The sequence below is a fragment of the Phyllostomus discolor genome, chromosome 11, assembly GCF_004126475.2.
Source record: "Phyllostomus discolor isolate MPI-MPIP mPhyDis1 chromosome 11, mPhyDis1.pri.v3, whole genome shotgun sequence".
Taxonomy (NCBI): Eukaryota; Metazoa; Chordata; class Mammalia; order Chiroptera; family Phyllostomidae; genus Phyllostomus; species Phyllostomus discolor.
Window position 1 is genome coordinate 42723302 of NC_040913.2, and position 20685 is coordinate 42743986.

Here is a 20685-nt window from a genome sequence, read left to right on the forward strand (position 1 = left end):
CACTCTCTTGTCTTCCCCTCAACCACCCCTACACCAAAAACAAAACAAAACAAAACAAAACAAAAACCTCCACCAAATTTCCCAGCTCTTTGGTAATAGTCATGGCACAGAACTTTATCAAACTCAGTTCAAAGGCTAAACATAAAATATTCATTGGTCTTCCAGACTTAGAATCTAGATTATAACATTATATCATCTGAATCAGTGTATATATAGAAATTGAAAGACTTGGTATAAATTAAGCAGTCTAAAAAACAAGACTGATGGCTCCTTTTGAACCTTTATGCAAAGGTGTTTGCCATACCTGTAAGTGTCTGACTATGTTGACAACTTCTCTGGTAGAATAAGGGTAGTTAATAATCCCCTGGTCAGCTAAACTCCTCAGCTCTCCAAAGGCAGCCACGAGCTTCTGCAGGACGGGCTCAGGCACATTTGGTCCATATTGCCTGAGCATCTCAAGCTCTGAGTGGGGCTTGGGATTATCAACTGCATGGCAGCTAAAAATATCACCTGTAAGAGAAAAAAAAGTTAACATTCAGTATGCAACTAATCCATTATATTGTCATAGGAGATATGCAGTAGTAATTTAAAGCGCTTCTGTGTTTAAATATGTAAAACTGTACAGAACGCCCACTGAACAATAGAATGGCAGCAAATGACTAAAGTTAAAGAAAAGGAAACTGAGTGATGTGTGGTTTATTCTGCATAGATTTGTTTCTGTTTTTAAAAAGCTAAATAATACCTGAATATAATCCCATTCGGAGATATTCAAATATAAAGAACAAAAAAAGAGAAGCCCCTGTTTCTGCCAATTCCATTCGCTCCCCACAGGCACCCTGGGTTAACTACTCAGTACATTTATTCCCTCATTTTTTTAAATACACATACACAAACATAAATAGTTTTGGAAATTTATTCCTTTTCTATTTAATTGGAAAATAATCTTCATACAGTTTCGAGACTGCATTTTTTAAGATTTTATTTATTTTAGACAGAGGGGGAGGGAAGGAGAGAAGACAAGAAACATCAGTGTGTGGTTGTCTCTCATGCTTCCCCTACTGGGGACGAGGCCCCACAACACAGGCAGGTGCCCTGACTGGGAATTGAACCGGTGACCCTTTGCTTTGCAGTCTGGTGCTCAATCCACTGAGCAACACCAGCCAGGTCTGCATTTTTAACTTTAATACATGTTAAGTATCTTGAGAAATTATATACACCTATCTCATATGGAAGCTTTATGGATACTAAAATAGGGGGAATCAGTATCATCATTTTCTAAATAATTTATATCTTGTGCAGATTACTGGAATATACTTCAGAAGTTAGTTTTGGAAAAGTAAACCTACAGAGAAAATTGCCTAAATTAGAATCAAGAAAAAGGAATGTAGAAACAGAATATTTCATCTGTAATTTAGGAAACTGAGGATATACTAGGAAAATATAATCTATGCTCAAGAAAGATGTCTTTCTTATATTAAAGGTTCATGTAATTCTACTGATTCATAATACATGACACCAGGAGATCAGAGAGAGAAGAGGATTTCGGAGACATATTCTGTGTTCTTCTAAAGAGATTCAATGCAGGTACAAGCACAATCATGTATACATATTCCTCTTGCCTTTCATTTTCCATTAATTCAAATGGTAGACTATTATAACCACTGTTCTTACTGTACTTTGAAAAAAAATTTTACCAGCAAGGGTAAACTTATCCCACTCTCTTCTTTTAAACAGCTGCATAGTATTCCATTGTGTGGATCTAACAGAATTTCTTTATCCAGTCCCATTTGGATTGTTTCCATTTTTTTTCTTTTGCTACTATAAAACAGTGCTATATTGCCTATCCTTGTACTTATATCATTGCGTGGGTAAATTCCCTTGGATGAATTTATTAATGTGAAATTGCTAGACCAAAAATCCTTCTAGGACACTGAGTCAGTTTCACGTTCAGTATGAGAATTACCAGTATCCAGGATTAACTCCTTGTTGTAGAAGAAATGTCCTTTTCAAGGCTTCTGATAATTAAGTTTAGCCCAGGGCCTCTCCAATCAACGTGAAGAGGTCTTCCGAGCTGGCTTCCAATGTTTCATAGTTAGGAGGTTATGACAAAAACCAACACTAAAAACTATTCCTTATTTTGTGTTTTATTTCTAAGAGGTCTTAAACAACATGGTATAATATCATTATTTAAGGAAACAGGCTCTAGAATCAGAGCCAAGCTTTAATATCCATTATCTAAGTGACCCTAGAAACACAGTTGTTCCCTTTGAAGTGGAAAAACAAATACTTTCCCAGGTGGTCGGGATGATGACAGAGCATGTGGTAGTATGCAGTGACAGCCATTAGAGCAGTGCTCCTAAGACAGAGTTATCATTGCTGTTGCTATTGTTTTTTGTTACTATGATCATTATTGCTTTTACCTAATGTCCCGAAGAAATCATTGCCTAGGAAAGGAAATCCAGGTCTGTTGGCCAGAACAATCATCCTAAAATCAGGATGAATGACTATAACATTTTCTCTTCCATCGACATTAGCAGAATCTGAAAAACAAAATTTCTATTTATTCTTTATTGATATTTAATAATTCTTAAGAATATCAAGTTATAGCCTTTAAAATAATATAACAAGTAGTCATACTGTTCAAGTATAAAAAAGCCTTTAAGAAATCTGGTTATAACAACTTCATTGCAGAAAAAAAAACTTTTCTTGAGAAAGTTTGTTTAAGAACAAAATACTGATAAAGCACACACATAGAAATTGTACAGGAACTCATATTTTTATGTAAATTCAATGTAAACCCAAAAGAGCAAATTTGTCCAAATGTTGTTTTATAGTACTTAAACTTGGCTTCAGATGCTGTTATTCCTTTAAAAAAAAAAGAATCCATTAACAAGGGATGATCCAAAGGACATTCAAGGACAATCCAAACATCCTTTATTTTTATCTAATCTGCAGCTGCATCATTTGCAGAAAATCTTCCATTATGCAGCTAAGGAGTAACTTCTGTTCAGATTATGTACTTGACACTCAACCACACAGAATAAAGGTCTTGAACACATAGTCAACTTATTAGTGCAATACTGATTTATTTCCAATGAAGAAATTCTATCATAGTTCTTAAAATATGTAATCTCAAGTTGACTGGAACTTTCTTTGTGGAAATGTTTAAGGTATTAAAGGAACTGAATACTATCATAAAAAAATGATAGCTGTGATACACCTGCAGTTTTACTTGAGTCTATAAGAACATATACTCATACTTTTTTATGATACCAAAAACTAATCTTTCAATGTACCATACAGTTATGTACTAATGCAACCAACAGTTTTAATGTTTGATCTCCATTAATTTTATTAGTGGCAAATAACAAGGGATGTAGTCTCAGACAAAACTTAAATAATTAGTTAATTAGCATAAAATGACTGGTAAAAAATGAAAATTTTATAAAGCAAAGAAAATGAAAAACATAGCCCTAGAAGTGATGCTTTATGAAACCACGTTCAAAAGAGCTTTGGGAGCTCTTGTGTTTAAAATAGTGTTTACAATCAAACCTAAGTTTAAAAAACATATTGACCCTTTTACTTCTAGACCATCTTCCAAAAATGTATCAGAAAACGGAGATAACATCATTCTTTAACCACAATTTTGTTCTATCCATTCTTTCTTGCTTTCCATTTCACTGTCCTCATAATGTCTCTAAAAAGGGCAGGCAGAATTCTAACCTGGAGAGTCTGAATGGTACTTTTAATGGATGGTATTTAGGCTTTCTAACTCAAATTCTAATTTTTCCCATAAACTCATTGAAAAGCTGAAATGTTAGAATACCTCTATTAGGGCTGAATTTTCTGGGCTCAGAAACAGCAATCTTGTAATGACAATGTCCAAGAAGAACATCTCTGTGGTGACGCGCTTGTACATTTTTAATGGGGTCTTTTTTCACATGTTCTCTTCAAATATTGAAGATTTTAGGTATCAGTCTCAATTTGTTTGATTACTCTGGTATTGGCTATATATTTTCAATGGTTAGTTATAGATTTTCAAGTATTTTTATGATGCAAAGCTTTTAAATTAGAAACCAAAAAATGTTCTCACATTGCATTAAGATAAACAATTTTTCTTTGAAGGTCAAACAGACTGATTAGATTCATCTACCTACATTTTCTCTAATAACACCAGGAAAAAATACATAAATAAAAGGAAGAAAATAATATAAAACAGAAGTTAACTTCTTCCTGAGATGGCTGTGTGTATGTGTGTGTAACATACCTGTATACACACATATCTATTCACATGCATATGTGATAAATATATATCAAATAAAATGCTTAATTTTTGTGATTATACTGAAATAATAATTTTAGTATTGTAATAGAAACTTGCTTGAGCTTTAAAAAATTTCAGATGATAATAAAGAAAATATATTGTACAATAATTGAGAGATGAGTATATTAAAAATTATATGTTGGTATTCTCAGAGTAGGAAAATTTGAAGCTGATCTGTCCTAAAAATACTTTTGAAATTTTCAAAGATACTATCTGGCTACAAAAAATGAAACCAGGAAAGTTAGGTTCAGACATACTGAGTTTTGTAAATGACTGTTGGTAAGGACAACTTGAACTTAACACTTTCTTGGAGGTAAGTAGCCAGCTAAGGGTGTAAGTGCATACCAAGGATGTAAAAATTGCATATATTAAAAGAAGAGTTGCTTTTTCATATACTCACTTGCAACAATGCGTCTTCCATCTGCTAGAATCATTTCTCCATTTTCTACGAGAGTTTTCAAAATACAGGTGACATTTGTTGGGGCCTTGTCTGCTTCATCTACTACCAGAACATGACCCAACTTGACCGCTTTAACCTTTGAAGACAGAACATTAATCAAACAAAAATAAAAGCAAACATTTTAAATTTCATCATTCAGTGCTTCAGATTTACAACAGCTAATTATATTTGTTATACATACACTATCACAAAGAAAGCCTGTAGCAGAGCTGGAAACAAAATTTATAGATCTCCACAAAAAAGCAAGCGCCTCATAGTTACTAAACTGTTAACTCTGCAGTGCCATGGGAGTTAAGTGAGACATTACAATAACTAGTGGATTTCAGAATATTGCTTTTGTTATGGTTCTAAGAGTGTACATTTTTTTACAGATCAGAATGGATTGTGAAGAGGTAGATATTCAAACAAAGTGTATCAATGGTCAAACTCAAGAAACCCTGAAGCGTACTGAGGGAAGAGTGAATATGAATAGTCTATCTTTCTAGAGGCAAAATGTAAGAAAAGAGAGAAGAGGGTCTGAAATAGCAGATCAGGTCTCTACTACTAAAAATATGTACTTTCCCTCATTAAGTAACGGAATAGGGCTACAGATATATGAGTTCAGACATAATAAGATGGAGTTTGGAGCTACACTCCTAAAGGACATTTAACCTGGCAGCAACATGTAGAATCGGCTAAAGGGGGATTAACATACCAATTTTGTCTAAAATGGTCTGCGGACCTGATTTTAGGGGACAAAGCACAGTAAAAATGGAAATAAAAAGCATTAGAATTATCTGAAGAGTTTTTCAGAGGTATAATCTATAGTCTTGGCAACTGATAAGAGGGGACGAGGAGAAAAAGTCCTAGGTCTTAGGTGACAGAGTGAATGGCAACATTATGAAGAGAAAGGTAAAAACTAGGAAAATTCTTTAAAACATTTTTAGAGAATGGACAGGAAGAAATACCCAATGAATTTAAATGTAAACCCAAGTATTATATTTTTAAATAGTAAGAAATATCCCATAACATGAGATGGATTGAATCATAAACTTTTCTTGTTACATAGTTTGGCAAATAATTGTAAGGAAATACAGATGGAGAAATAACTGATTCTATCACGCATATTTTATTCCATTTTTTTAAAAATTTATTTTTAGAAAGGTAGAAAATTTTATTTTCAGAAGGGAAGGGAGGGTGAAAGACAGGAAGAGAAACATCATTAATATGAGAGAAACATCAATTGATTGCCTCTCATAATAAGCCCCACTTGGGGGGACAAACCCACAGCCTAGGCATGTGCCCTGACTGGGAATTGAACTGGTGACCTTTTGTTTGTTAGGACGACACCCAACCAACTGAGCCACACTAGTCAGGGCTATTGCATATTCTTTAAAAAACCAGTAATGACTTTCCCTTTTAATTTCAGGTTAAAAATAAACTGAATTTAAAAAGTAAAGAACCCATACAGCTTTACCTCCAACCTCTGCCTTCACTTCTCTGTTCAGGGAAAGTCAGGCCCAACTTGGGAAAATTCAGGCAGGAATTCCTAAAGACTCCAATCATGGGGGTCTGCACCACAGGGGTTCTCATGATGGCTTATTCATACCATCACTACCAAGGAGTTATCTACACAGAAGGATAGGCCAGGAGGGCCCAGATTTCTTTTGGGCTTTATGTGAAAAGCTGGGGAGCTGATCTTCCCAGCTGCTCCAAATATTGGTTTAATATTTTATTTATTAAAATCATTTTTAAAAACATCTCAGAAGCATTATCTAACTTGAAACTCTATACATTTGAAAAAGAAAAAGAAAACCTTCCCATATGTTTTAAATTCTGGAGTGGAAAAGAAATCATTAGAGGATTTCAATCATTCCCTAAATCTCTCACTCTAGAGAGAGAACAGAGTAAGAAACAATGTTATTTTCTCCAAATAATATGCAATTAAAAATCCACTCCCCAAATAACATACAAACAAGTGCTTTCCAGTTAAGACTGAAATATATTGGAATGTATGGGAGATTCCACACTCTCTGCCCCGCAAAGGCTGAACTACAACTATCATTTAAAAAATAACAAACAGTTGAGAACATTTATAAAATTGGATTACTAACCAAAGGCGAGTCTTCATACACAATAAGTCCATCTTTAACAGAAGGCTGAAGAGTGAGGGTTTGTACTGTGGTGTCCCTAAAGTTAAACCAACACATTTTATAGTTAATTAGGAAATAAACTGACATTTGATCATGAATAGAAATACAACACAACAGCACCTCTTATCTTCTTTTTCATTATCGTTTTTCCCAAATATGAATTTTAAAAAGTAGATAAAATTCCATTCAGCAACCGTATTTTATAGATGTAAATATACATTACAAGGATTTGGGAATTAATCCAGATTTACAGATTATCCAAGTTCTTCTCCTTTTTCTTCCAGATAAGAAGACAGATCAATTCTCTTTCCCTTGTGATCATTTAATTCCTCAAAATCACCTTCTGAGGGTGAAGAGGAGAATTTAAAGTATATATGTGATATATACATTATAGTATTTTAAAATAATTTGGATGGCATGTTTGGTGATGACTGGCATGTTGCATGCTACTTAAAGTAAATCTATGAACTCCATATTCTGGCCCTGGCCCAGTCTGCCCTCTCAGGTGCACTCCTGGGTACAGAGTGTTTCACTAGGTGAAAGCCAGATTATTTTACCTGACTCCAAGCACCATGGAATCCATTTTCTTTTCTTAAATCTACCTGCTATTATTTACCTGACCCCCCTTTGAGAGTATGATATTCAATAATAGTAATAGTATTGATAGTAAGTTTTAGTATTAATAGTAATATTATTAATATTACTATTAATACTTAATGTTAATAGTAAGTAATAGTATTAATAGTAAGTTTTCTGGATGCTATGCGCTCCTCACATGATGAAATATGTTCAATCCACCCATGAATATTCTTGTCAGCAATGTGTGTTCATACACTGTAAGTGATAGGTAGGTCCAGCCATTTTTAAGAGGATCAATTTTATATCTTCAGCTTTTACATATGTTCTATCCTAAAAAAATCTTATGGCCATGTTAATCATATTATACAGAGAATTAAATTACTTTTAAATGTCAGTAGCTCCTTTCTTTATAAGAGTTCAAAGTGGTTTTTTTTTCAAACTACCCTACCACTTATTCCAAGTAAAGTATAAAGTTTTGACTGTTGTTTTGCATACCTACTATGTGTAAGACACCGTTTGGAATGGGAACTTCAGACTTTAGCACTATAACATACTTCTGAAACTTCTATCCAAATTCCAAATTCAACTATAATTTATTAAAATTATAAAACATGTATTTATTAGAAAAAATGCTACACAAAAACCACAAACAAAGCAAACTTCAGATATAAGTCAATTTTTTTTTTATCAAAATCAGTCCATTGCTTTGAGAGGCAATAGTGCAGTGGGGGAAAGAAGACTTTGGAGTCAGACCAATCGGAATTTAAATTCTAGTTCTTGCCAATTACTAGCCACTTGATCTTGGGTAAGTAATAAAACTTACCCAGGAGGCTCATTGATAGAATACTTGGAGAGTATCTAGCACAGTATCTGGCAGATAGAGAGTGTACTTATATGTAGGCTTTAACTACTTCTTGTTATTGTTATTGCTGCTCTTATGACTGACAGTTACTTGTCTATCTAACTTTTACTGTATCTTCAAGTTTTTAGCATAGGCAGTATTTATAGGAACTCTTCTTGACCTTTTTAGGCCAGGTTAGGTGGCATTCCTGTCTGTTCCCCCTGAACCCTGGATCTCCCCCTATTTTAGCCCTTAACACACTATGCTATAGTTGCTGTTTTTTAAAAGATTTATTTATTTTTAGAGAGAGGGGAAGGGAATGAGAAAGAAAGGGAGAGAAACATCAATGAGAGAGAGAAATATCAATCAGTTGCCTCTTGTACCCACCCTGTCCAGGAATCGAACGTGCAACCCAGGTATGTGCCCTGACAAGGAATCGAACCTGTAACCTTTTGCTTGCCAAATGATGCCCAAGCAAGTCACACCGACCAGCGCTGTAGTTGCTTATTTTAGTATCTACCTTTCTATAGAGACTGTAAGATTTAAGAGTGTAAACCATAAATGCTTTACTCTACCTTGTCCCTCACCCTGTCCTAATGGGTGTGTGGCTCACAGGATAAAGTTAGTAAATATTTATTGAATAAATGAATGATAAATGAAATGAACAAAAATGCTAAAAGTTGAAAAATCAGTCATAGCTTATCGTGCAACATACAGTATATGAACTTCCAAATTCACTGGATCATGAACTCTGTTTTTAAGTAGAGAATCTGGAACTATAGAACTCACTTTTATAAATGTTGAGTTTGATTGAGGCTGATTTTCTTGGAGGCAAGGAATTTTTCTTACTCACTTATAGCTATGTATTAGAAAGTATAGTCATGTTGAGAAGCACATTTAGGGTTCACTAGTCAAGGGACTGAAGGGAAGAATGTTTACATCCATCATGGACTCTGGTTGAGTTGGGTTTCACTTATTATTGTGGCAAGAAATTTCTCCATCAGAGTCTTCAGTTACCATTGCGTGGTCAGGTATGCTAACAACACAACTATTGACATTTCAAATTTCTAGAATATCTGCCCTACTTGCATCTAGCTTGAAAGGCTTCTTCGTCTAACTTGACCAAGTGGTAACTGATTTCTTCAGTGAATTCCCTGGCAGTCCAGTGTACTGCCATCACTGACCCCTGTCCCACGCTCCCAATCCCATATCCAGGCTCTCCTGGACTTGGTGCTATACCCGAGGTCCACTGCTTCCTATGGCCTAGCACTACACTTTACAAGGAATCTAGTAATATTCTTTAATCTTCATTAAAATTCAAATTAAAATGTGTCTAAAATAAAGCCTTAGGGGATTTAAGGGAAGTGAAAGTATACTGTGACAATTTATTGGAGCTTATCAACTTTTTTAGTATGAATAAAATGTTTCTCATGTAATACAATAATATATAGTCATATATTCATTTTCTGTATACCTTAGGAATACTTTATGCTATCTTCTGCTAAAAATTAATTTTTAGAGTTTTAAAAATATCAAGAACAGGATTTAATTAATCTTACTTTTTTAAAATCCTTTTTATTGTTATTCTGTTACAGTTGTCCTGATTTCCCCACCTTGCCCTCTTTTGCCTATCACCGCCCCGCCCCCCACCCCAGCCGATCCCACAGTCAATTCCCATACTGCTGTACTTAAATTCACTGTTAATATTCTGGCAATACAGAGGAGGGTGGGTGAAGAAGAGAAAATTATGTGTTCACACAGATTTTTATAGCAACATAGTGAATTTCTCACTTCTGCTGTCACCTATTTAATGGGCAACAGTACGACACTTTCCAGCACCAAAACGGAAAAAAGGAACTCTTGTATCACTGTTGGTAGAAAGAAAATTCAGTTATCTTAATAATTATAGTGGTTCATAGCAGATTAAGAATAGGAAACTCAAGCTGAATTCCAACTTTAAAGAAAAAGAAAAGTGCTCTATAACACTTGAATCCTAATAGCATAAAACTCGTCAAATTAGATTTCTGAAAAGATTTCTATGCCAAAAATCAAAACCATATTTTTGCATGAACAGCACAAATCAGAGGATAAATACAAATGAGAATTTATAAGATAAAAGTGATTTTTGTTCTGTTCTTGTAATTGATCCTTTTGTCTTATACGTGAACCAAAAAGCAAAGGCTAGTAAAATACATAAAAACTAATTTTAAGAAGTAGGTTGGCTTATATTTCAGTAAGTTTCCCTGATTATATAAGAATATAAAAACAATATAATGTCTTCTGCATAGTACTTATACAAAAAGAAAATTGTTTCCTGATACCCTATAATATTATAAATTTCACTTTAGTAAGAGATAAGGTGATCCCTGCCATCACAGGCAGCATGTGAATTGATTGCATCTTTAAGACTGATTCTTTTTCACAGCATTTGATCAAAACTATTTCTCTGTATTTATGAACATTGTGGATCAAAAGAAATTAATTCTCCACACAAATGACCAATAATCCTATGAGACTATTTTACTTGTTACAATTTCAATTCCATTATAATTTGTTCCTCTCAAGAACAGCTTTGAAATATAAATTTATAAAAGTTTAAATAGAGTCAACAATTTCAACACTACTAGGAAAAGTTAAAACACATTTAGTCACATATCCTCAGTCTAAGGTTTAACAAAGAGATGGCTTCCGAGTACATAACAGTTGCCAGAATGCTTGATAAACTAATTAGAGTATTCTGCTGATTGCTGACATTTATGTTAGCACTTCTTACTGTCTGTCTTACAAACTACAGCTATCAATTAAGACCTATGTTAATAAAGAGGCTACTCTTTTAAGAAATTAAGGAATATGGTACTAACCTTTAAATCTGTGATTTTAAAGTTTTTTTTAAATTGGAATAATTAATGTTTCAATTGTAATTTTAAATGATTCCAGAAGCAATAAAGTAATAAGATTACATAAGGACTCATGGTTTTTGTTTGGTTGGTTGGATTTTTTTTTTTTTTTTTGGTGGAAATAAAGAAAGAAAATTGGCTTCTAGAGAGCAAGCACAATCTGTCCTGACATGTTGCTTGGAAAGGTACATTAAGCTAATATCCTCTAATTTATTGAGGAGCAAAAGATCTCAGAATAGTGGTGTTTATTTTGAGGACAATATTTTAGCTGTATTTAATTGGTTTATGGTTAGCTTTATTTTAGAAAAACAATGTTAAACATAAGAATGAAGGAAGAAATACACAGAGTTTCAAAGAGCTGGCAAGAATATTCTCTAACTTCATAGTTCATTAAAATAAATATGGCTACACCCAGAGTCCACTCATTAATATAAGCCAAATATGAGAAAGATATGATATGGCTTATAGGAAGTACTTTATGCATTTAAGAATTAATTGATATTTATAAACATTGTGGGCTTTCTACTGAATAGCAGCACACCGCCTTCCTACCCTTGCTTGTAAAAGGCAAATTTATTTCACCATGTTGGGAAAGAAACTTTCCAAGGCCCTCAAGTAGAAACAGTCGTTATTATAAGCAGTGTTGCAATCCAATACAAAAAAAAGAAAGACAAAAATAAGCTATAATTATTGCTGTGATAATTAAAAATCAGCAGTGGCCTGAATCTGAATCCTCCTAGTTTGGTCAATCACTTAACCTCTTGAAGCCCAAGATTACTCATTGCTACATAGGGAATTAAAATAGAACATGTGAGGGAATATGATAGAGTAAAAGGTACAGAAGATAAAAGTAGAAAGAGAAATAGTATTATAATATGTGCTTTGAATGCTTTGAGGAAAAAGTCCTTTTAGTATGATAAGTAAAATATAATCTTTTCCAACTGACTAAAAGGACTCCACCTCTTAAAACAGTTGTTTTGGAGGACAAATAGTTTATATAATAGTCAATCACTCATCACTCCTATGTCCAGATACAAACAATCCTAACAAACCACAAAAGGAAGGAAGACATTATGGGGATGGTATTTGTGAAAGGAAGTCTACTGTGATGAGCACTCTGCTCTTGAGAAGTAGGTCCTTGCTGGGAAGCGCAGGTAAAAAATAGTCGCGGAAGAACAATCACATGCTTAATTTTCAAAATCTGCTTACCCTTCTACCACATCTCCCAGCACTATAGTGACACTATTTTAAAAAATCCTCCAGTATCCAAAGCCATGTGATAGTCAAGTCTTTTAACAAACTTTGAAAGTTTTGTAAACTGTATACTATTTAAAAAGAAAACAAATATATGAAAATGGTATATTAAAAATTGGATCTATTATCTTTACTCTGAAAACTACATTTCTAGCCTGGTAAATTTTAGGAATTAAAAAATGACTTAATTTTTGATAGAAATTTCATTTATCCTTTTCCAGACAAAAAAGAAAAACAGTGTACAGATTCTATGGTTTCCTTTTTCCATGTCATTAAAACAATGTATTTTCTATTCAGTTTTTTTAAAGAAATAAAAGAATGAAATGCAGATTAAAATAAAAATTTGACTGAGTGTGCAAAGATGCACACACACAGGAAATCAGAATGTGAGACTGGTGAATAATGTGTCCGCTAGATAACTCTCTATCAGAAAATATAGTATTGTGTATGTGTGTGTGTGTGTGTGTGTGTGTATACACACACATACACTATACATTATATATATACACACACTCACCAGTTAGGTAACAACATAAAAGTGTTACAAAGAGTCAAAATTTAATAAGTGCCCACTTTTATAATAGCAGGACATTCCAGAATCATTCATTCAACAAATATTTATTGAACACCTACTAATGGGCACTGTTTAGATGTTTAAGTGTCTGTGGACAAAACAGGTAAAAATTCCTTCCCTTGTGAGCTTAGAACAGCAACTTTCAACCAGTATGCTGCAAGAAGCACCCTGGTGTGCCACAAGAATTTTTAAAACATGCAATTCCTGATTATTTAGTCAGGGGCATTGACCTCTTTTCTCTTAGACTGTCACATTAAAAAATGACAACAGCCAACACAACAATGGCCATTTGGTGTGAATGAATCAAAATTATACCTTTTTTTTTCAGATTGGCAAAAATAAAATTTTTGGTGTGTGCAGAATTTTAGTAATTAGTTTATGTGTGCCATGAAATGAAAAAGGTTGAAAATCTCTGGCTTAGACTCATGTTATATTTAAGAGGTCTTACAAATTGTACCACACGAATAATGTACCACCTTTGATACAGTATGAATTAGATCTTGCCTATGGTTAAATATAAAGATGTTTTATCACAGGCTCTCTTTACCAATAAAGATATTTACCAAAATATCTTTACCAATATCTTCATTGATAAAGATATTTTGGTATTTCTTACCAAGGAAATAAAGTTAATATAAGTGTTTCTAATCACCAACACTAATGATGAACTGGCCTGCTGCTACTTAAGTCCACCAGAAGAGGCATCTGCATGGAACTGGTTAGGCATGCCTTTTTAATGTTTTCCACATAATACTTACTGCTTAAAACTTACTATGTAATTTGCATGTTGTATATCTCATGATAATATTTGACATTTGATAATCCATGAATTATTTTATCTTTATTTCTGGTTATTCACCAACTGGAAGAAAACCATAATGCTCTAGTTTTAAATTTATCACACCTTAACCACTTGAGCCAAACAGACAATAACAGTACATAAATAAGCATTATATTTGGAGAATTTCTAACTTAAGGGAAATCTATGTTTAAGGTTTCTGTAATTTACTTATTTTATGTTTTTGTAGAATTTCTTAAAGGAAAGCACTGCTGCATCATAAGAAAAATAATATATATCACCTTTAGCAGCAGAAGTGAAAGAGTACCTTTCAACACCAGTCTATTTTCCAGTGTAATTTTAATGGCAGAGGAGAAAGAACGAATGCTATGGAGGAAGTAGAGGGAGGGGGACTGAAGCAGCCTCTGAGCACATTTCTTTGTCATCTTTGTTTTATCTTAAAATTCGGTGGAGATTTTAAAACGTTATTCCATAACATACCCAGCTGTTTCCATACAAAAATGTTTAAGTCATAACTAGGAAACAGCAACAAGGAGCTGTTGTCCTGACCTAACACCTTCTGGAAACTGGTTGAGCTGAAGACAGCGACACTACATGGCAAAATCAGCATCTGGCGGCCTTTCTCCTCTGGTATCTACCACATTTCTTGAACCCAAAATTAAATAAATGAGTGGTTTAAAATGGCAATTGTTCTTTTCCCTGCTTTCTGAACTATGTCAGGAGAATCACTGTGGAGAGCCACCAGAATGATGCTGAAAGGATGAAAGTACAGCATTTTCAACCTTATGTTGGTGGGTGCTCCAACAACTGCACCTGATAAAGATAGAAAATAGCTATGTCATCTTGGGACTGAAAAGTTCTCTAATCTCTTGGGCAATCTCTTCTACTCTTTCTATTGTGTCATTTGAGTTTAAGTATTATTGCTATTTATTTAAGGTTATTCAGAAAATCTCCAAAACCACAACAAAAAGAAAAAAACTACTTAATACATAGATGAAGCTTAAGCAAAAGGCATGATTATAGAAGCAAATGACTGAAAATAGGCTACTGTCTATCAGTGCTATTCAAATGTCAACCTTCTAGAGAAGCCATCCTGGTCAACCTATTAAAAATCTTAAACCCTACACCTGCCCCCTTTCCTGTTTTATTTTTTCCCATGGCATTTGACACTAACTGTTGTATTGCATATCCTATCTCTCTGTCTCTGTCTCTGACTCTTATCAGCAACTAGAATATGAACATGAAGGCTGGGGTTTTAGCTCTTTTGTTCCTGATGTAATCACTCATGCTTAGAAAAGTGACCACCATATAATATTGGGTTAGCCAAAAAGTCCATATAGTTTTTATTCCATAAAATAAAAAATATATTTTTCATTTTTACCAATAACTTCATTAATTTTGAGTATGTTGGCATGTGGTATAATATTGCTTGTTCTCAATTAATGTCTCGATTTGATTACTATGAATTTCAACTGGTCTACCCCATGCAGCATCGTCCAGTAAAAAATCTCCACTTTGTAAACCACTTCTGACACATTCAGTCACAACACCTTCTCCACACACTGCACAAACTTTTTTTGGATTTCAGTAGTGTTTTCACCTTTCTTGAAATAATGAAGCATAATATGCCAAAAAATGTTGCATTTTTTCCATCTTCTATATTAAAATGGCTACACAAAAATTTACCAATTTTGATAAGTTTTTTTAAATGCACCCTGATAGGACAGCTGTCACAATACAATCTAACAAAATTGTTTTGAAAGAAGTTAAAGACAACTAAGTTCTACTAGAGCCATCTTTTGGAAAAAAATCAAGCGAACTTTTTGGCCAACCCAAAAGGTGTTCAATAATGTCTGCTGAAAGATACATTCTAGTCACCCACTTCAGTTATTCACCCTGAGGCCATAATGAGTAACTGGCAGTTCCTTAAAGCACTGTGCATCCTTGTGTGTCCCTCTTCTGTAAGGTTTTCTCTTCCCTTCTCCTGCCTTTGTTCCTTAAAGGCTCAGCTCAAATGTGGTCTCTCCTCTTTGAAGCATTCCTTTTGCTCACTTCTGGCCTCCCAGTTGAAGTAATTGTTCCATATAAAGTATTTTACACCTAAGAAACATTTTAGTTGTTCATACTAACTGAAGGTATACTATCTACAGATGAGGGGTATATCACCTTAGTGCTTATTAGCATGCCTCATACCTTCTAGGAACACAACAAATGTTTGCCTTAAAAATGAATAACACCTGAGTATATTAAACAAATATACATTGCTAAAGCTAAAGTGGATTATAAAGCATGAAGTGCTATAATATAAATAATTCATAGAATCTACTCTCAAGCTCACATGACACATGTAAGAAAATTAAATATAATTCATGTTTGAAGGTGATAAGGGTTATCATAGAAATTTTTTAAAAGTTCAGTGGGGACAGAGGAGAAGGCAATTAATTCTGACTGAAGAGAACCAGGTGTCACTGACTGAAAATGGTTTTAATTGGCAGGGATGGGTTGAAGGTGCCCGAGACAGAGGGACAGAAAAACACGTGGAAGTTTGGAGGTACAAGAGAAGCTGGGAACACGGAGAATGTCTACAATACATAGAGCAGGGGTGTCAAATGCATTTCCACCAGCGGCCACATCAGCCTCACGGTTGCCTTCAAAGGGCTGAATATAATTTTAGGATCGTATAAGTGTAACTACTCCTTAACAGTTAAGCGAGATCTTGGCACTGCCACCAGGTAGAAACAAGGTGGAGGAGGGCTGCATTCAGCCAGCGGGCCTGGTGTTTGCCACCTGTGACATAGAGCCTGCAGGGGAGTGGGCCCGGATAGGATGAGTCAGAATGTATGATTTTCTTAAATATCACACTCAAGGGTCTGACTTTCACTTCAGGGAAGTGGAAGACCAATCACCTATGCTTTTCAGGGACAGCACACTCTTACTGGACGTCCCAAGATGGATGGGAAGGATGTACTAATTCAATTGTTTACTGAATGTGTACTGAACATCCACTGTATTCCAGACATGATGCTGGAAGAAGACAGTTCAAAGACATAGCCCTGCCCTGAAGGAGAGCTCACTGTCTGGAAAAGGAGACAGACGTGGGAGCATGAAACTGTGATGAAGAATGACATGTACAACAACCCAGCCTGTTCCAGGCTAGTGGCTCTAAACATACTATCAATAAAAGAGTTTTCTTTTGAGAAGATACATTCTAAAATATAGAAAAATAAAAATAAAAAATGAGCTGAAGATGAAAACAATACATAAAGACAGTTTTAGATTTTGTTAATAATAATACAAAAAACTTTTGGTTCTCATTAAAAATTACAGAAAGTTTTTTGGAGAGACCAATGTGACTGATATACTTTATTGTTTCTGTGATTAAAGGTCTAGTCCTAAATTCAGTTTATCTTTATGCTTATTTTAATGGCTACTATAGCCAAAAAAGAGTTCACAAAGAAATACAGATCTAAACAGAAGAAGCATGATATTTGACTGTGCTCCCTATAGCTCAACATTTCATCAAACATACAAAGGTTTTTATTACATTTACATTTGGGAATTTCCATCTTTCCTGTTATCAAACAGTGATTTTGCAAACTAATTAGATAATGCCACATTTTACATTTTGAACAAATGGGTCACTGAAACTCTTCATTTATAAAATTTTTAAACATGTTAGAAAATTGTATTTCAAACTGCTTTAGTGTGCAGACATGAGGCATTTTAGGTATGTATAATCTATTTCTACAGTTCATACTTCGGACACCATACTTCTGAGGGTATTCCACACTCAGCAATTCCCTAATTCTCTGCAGACACCAGTGAGGCACCCTAGAAGTCAATTCAATTCTCACACTAACTACCCAAAGGAGTTAGTGCACATCCCACAGATTAAGGGTTCATTCCCACAAAACTGCCCCCGCTTCAGAGGCCAATTACAAGTCCTAGGTCTCCCATACTTCTGATGTATCTATATTAAAAAAAAAACAACAGAAAACACCCTGTTCCCATGACTCCATTCTAGGTTCCATAATTTAATCTTCAGTGGTCTCCTCTCTTTCCCAGAGGTGGGGAATCAGGGGGTGGGTGGGGCTGAAAGTTCCAACCCTCTAATTGCACAGTTGGTTCCTCTGGCAAGCTGTCCCCATTCTGAAGCTATCTAGGAGCCTTAGAGTCCCCTAAATACCTAATAGAAAGACTCTCTTATCACTACAGAGGTTCCATGGGTCATAGACCTGGAAATGAAAATCAAATATTATATCAAAAGACACTAAAAAAACTCAGGAAATGGCAAGGGTTTCAGAAGCTCTTGTGCCAGGAATAAAGACAAAGGCCAAATACATATTTTTATTATATTGTAATATCATAAAGTAACACACATTATTTTCAGCCACAATATTTTTGCAATTAAAATACTTATAAACACTTGATTTAAAAATGTTCTCTCCAGAGATTTTTTAAAGGAGTTATTTTCTCCCTTACGGCTAAAGCATGGCCTTTACCTCGAAAGATTAAATTAAAAATTTGTTTTTAATTTTTAAAATATCTGTTATATGGCATCTCTCTGGCAGCCATTTAACACACAGAGGAATCAACAAATTGTAAACTCTTGACTTTTTAAAAGACAAATGTGTAGGTTTGACAGATCTTTTAAATACAATAGGACTATAATTGAGACTATAGTTAAAAGAGTTTATGGTGAGTTGTTATCTCACTATAAAATATTACAATAATTCTAGCTTTACTTTAAGGGTCTTGTTTTTATGCTACATCATAAAATGCTACATGGGGATATCCTATAGCACTTTGTGCAAGACTACTTTCTACTTCTTCATGGCAATGCTTTGTTTTGAATCCTTAAGTATTAGTAATGGCATCCAAAAATACAGCAGCAGAATTTTTACTGGTGGAAAATGATAGTCAATTATATACAACTGCCACTGAGAGCTGGTAAAAAAAAATCACATTCAGAATGTATATCCGTGTGCACATGTGTATAATATGAGACACCTTTGTTATTACAGATTAGAAAGCCTGTCCTGCTTCTTGCTCCCCCCCACCCCGCCCCCAGCTTATTCAGTTTCACCTAGCTACAGGTTCAGCTCTGCTCAGTTCCTGGTTTCTTCTTCTAATCAGGGAATGACACAGTTGACTTTGGTCATGCTCAGAGAGGTAATAAAGCTCCTACTTGGGGATTTATGACAAATATAGCCTCATATATTGCTACCTGTTTTCCCTTCACTTCCTGATTACCACACAGTATACCTGGTAACACTGTTCCTCCTGGGTGTGACACTAGGCCTGGCACCTTCTGTGGTAGTTAGAGTCCTATTCAAAACTACCACTAGTCCCAGTTCTCTCTCTAGTCACTGCAATCTGTAATCGTTTATGGGTTCACCCTACATTGGGTCAATTCATGCACTGGGTCTCCAGAACGCACAAAGCTGTTAAAAGGCCATAAAACCTTGCTACAAATTGCATGACAATTATGAAGGTACTCATCGCTGCCAAACATAACGTTTCTGAGTTCTGTTTCCCAACTAGTCCCCCATTTACTTCCTATCACATTAACCTTTAAAAAATTTTATATCATACCATTTCTATTACAGCATTGATATTTTTCTGTTTACTGAATTACTTGTTTATTGCATACTTCCTCATTACTATTAGAAAGAAAGCTTCCCAATAGTAATGACCTTGTCTGTCTTGTTCATCATTGTTTTTCTCAAGGCCCAGACAGTGCTAGGACTGATCAGTAGGAATTCAATAAAGCTGTGTTGTAGTAAATGCTGTTGGTGCCCCACCCTGATTTCCTTTACCAAAAAATGCACCCATCCCCCAGCTACTGCAGTGCTGACTTCTGGAAGCCCATAGCTATACCATTTTCTAGAAAATTGTCCTCCACCAATGGGAACTACCTTACCTAGAAATGCCAGGAAGATCAGAGGCTCCCCTAACCCCTCTCCTAGAGGGCAGTCCTTAACCAATGACTTAATGATACAGGAGCAAAAAAGGCTATTGTTCTTACTTCCAGGTAGGATAACTGGGTAGTGCCAGTCACACTCTACAGCTCCCTGTGAAGAGACTAAGGTCAAGCTTCAACTAAAACCACCTCTTTTCCATAGGCTTATCCTGATTCCTTTACTTCCCTATAAGTTTCACCTAAAGGCTCTCCCTCTAAAGTCACTTACACAAATATTTCCATTTCTGGTTCTGCTTCTAGAGTGCCCAACCTAGATATCTGTTGATAGTTTGGATGAATAAATGAAGTTAAATATAGAAACAATTCTTAGACTTTTAAGCAATGTTCTTAATTCTTCTTGCACCAGACATCACAGCTGTATTTCAGTTAACAGAAATTACTTAGCAGAGCTACGACGAACTGAGCAACCCCATTAAGACACAAATCAACCCACTGAATGTACGTACCTCATGCCATCCCCTTCTGCTCATGTTGTCACTGTTGCTAACACCTGAGGAGTCTGGCTACAGCATTATCTGTATCACTTATAAGGAACAGAACTTTATAAAGCTCCACAATTTCTTTTTAGATTTTAATAAATAAAAAGATTGCTGGGAAGTATATGGCGCTGGTCCAGAATACATCTCTCTATCTGCTTACCTAAGGATTCTGTAAGAAACAGTGTAGTTATTGCGGGGGTTGGGGCATGGTGGTGGAAGAAGGTATGGGGGAGTAAATAATGATAAAAAAAAAAAAAAAAAACCCATAGCTGATGCTGACCAGAGAGGACAAGAGAGACAAGCAGGTTGGAGTGGTTGAGACATGACATGAAGCATGTTAACATAACCTGACACCGAAACAAC

General features: G+C 34.9%; 1 protein-coding gene across 3 annotated transcripts in view; it reads right to left on the reverse strand.

Annotated features, from left to right (window-relative positions):
- The window catches only part of VWA8 (von Willebrand factor A domain containing 8), a 417525-nt gene that overhangs the window by 185992 nt on the left and 210848 nt on the right, over positions 1 to 20685 (reverse strand). For all 3 annotated transcript variants that reach the window (XM_028526305.2, XM_036011319.1, XM_036011320.1), the window contains 4 exons: positions 6878 to 6953; positions 4725 to 4860; positions 2421 to 2540; positions 305 to 510 (listed from right to left, as the gene is read on the reverse strand). In XM_028526305.2, coding sequence (XP_028382106.1) covers positions 305 to 510; positions 2421 to 2540; positions 4725 to 4860; positions 6878 to 6953 — 538 coding nt within the window. The remainder of the gene's footprint in view (positions 1 to 304; positions 511 to 2420; positions 2541 to 4724; positions 4861 to 6877; positions 6954 to 20685) is intronic.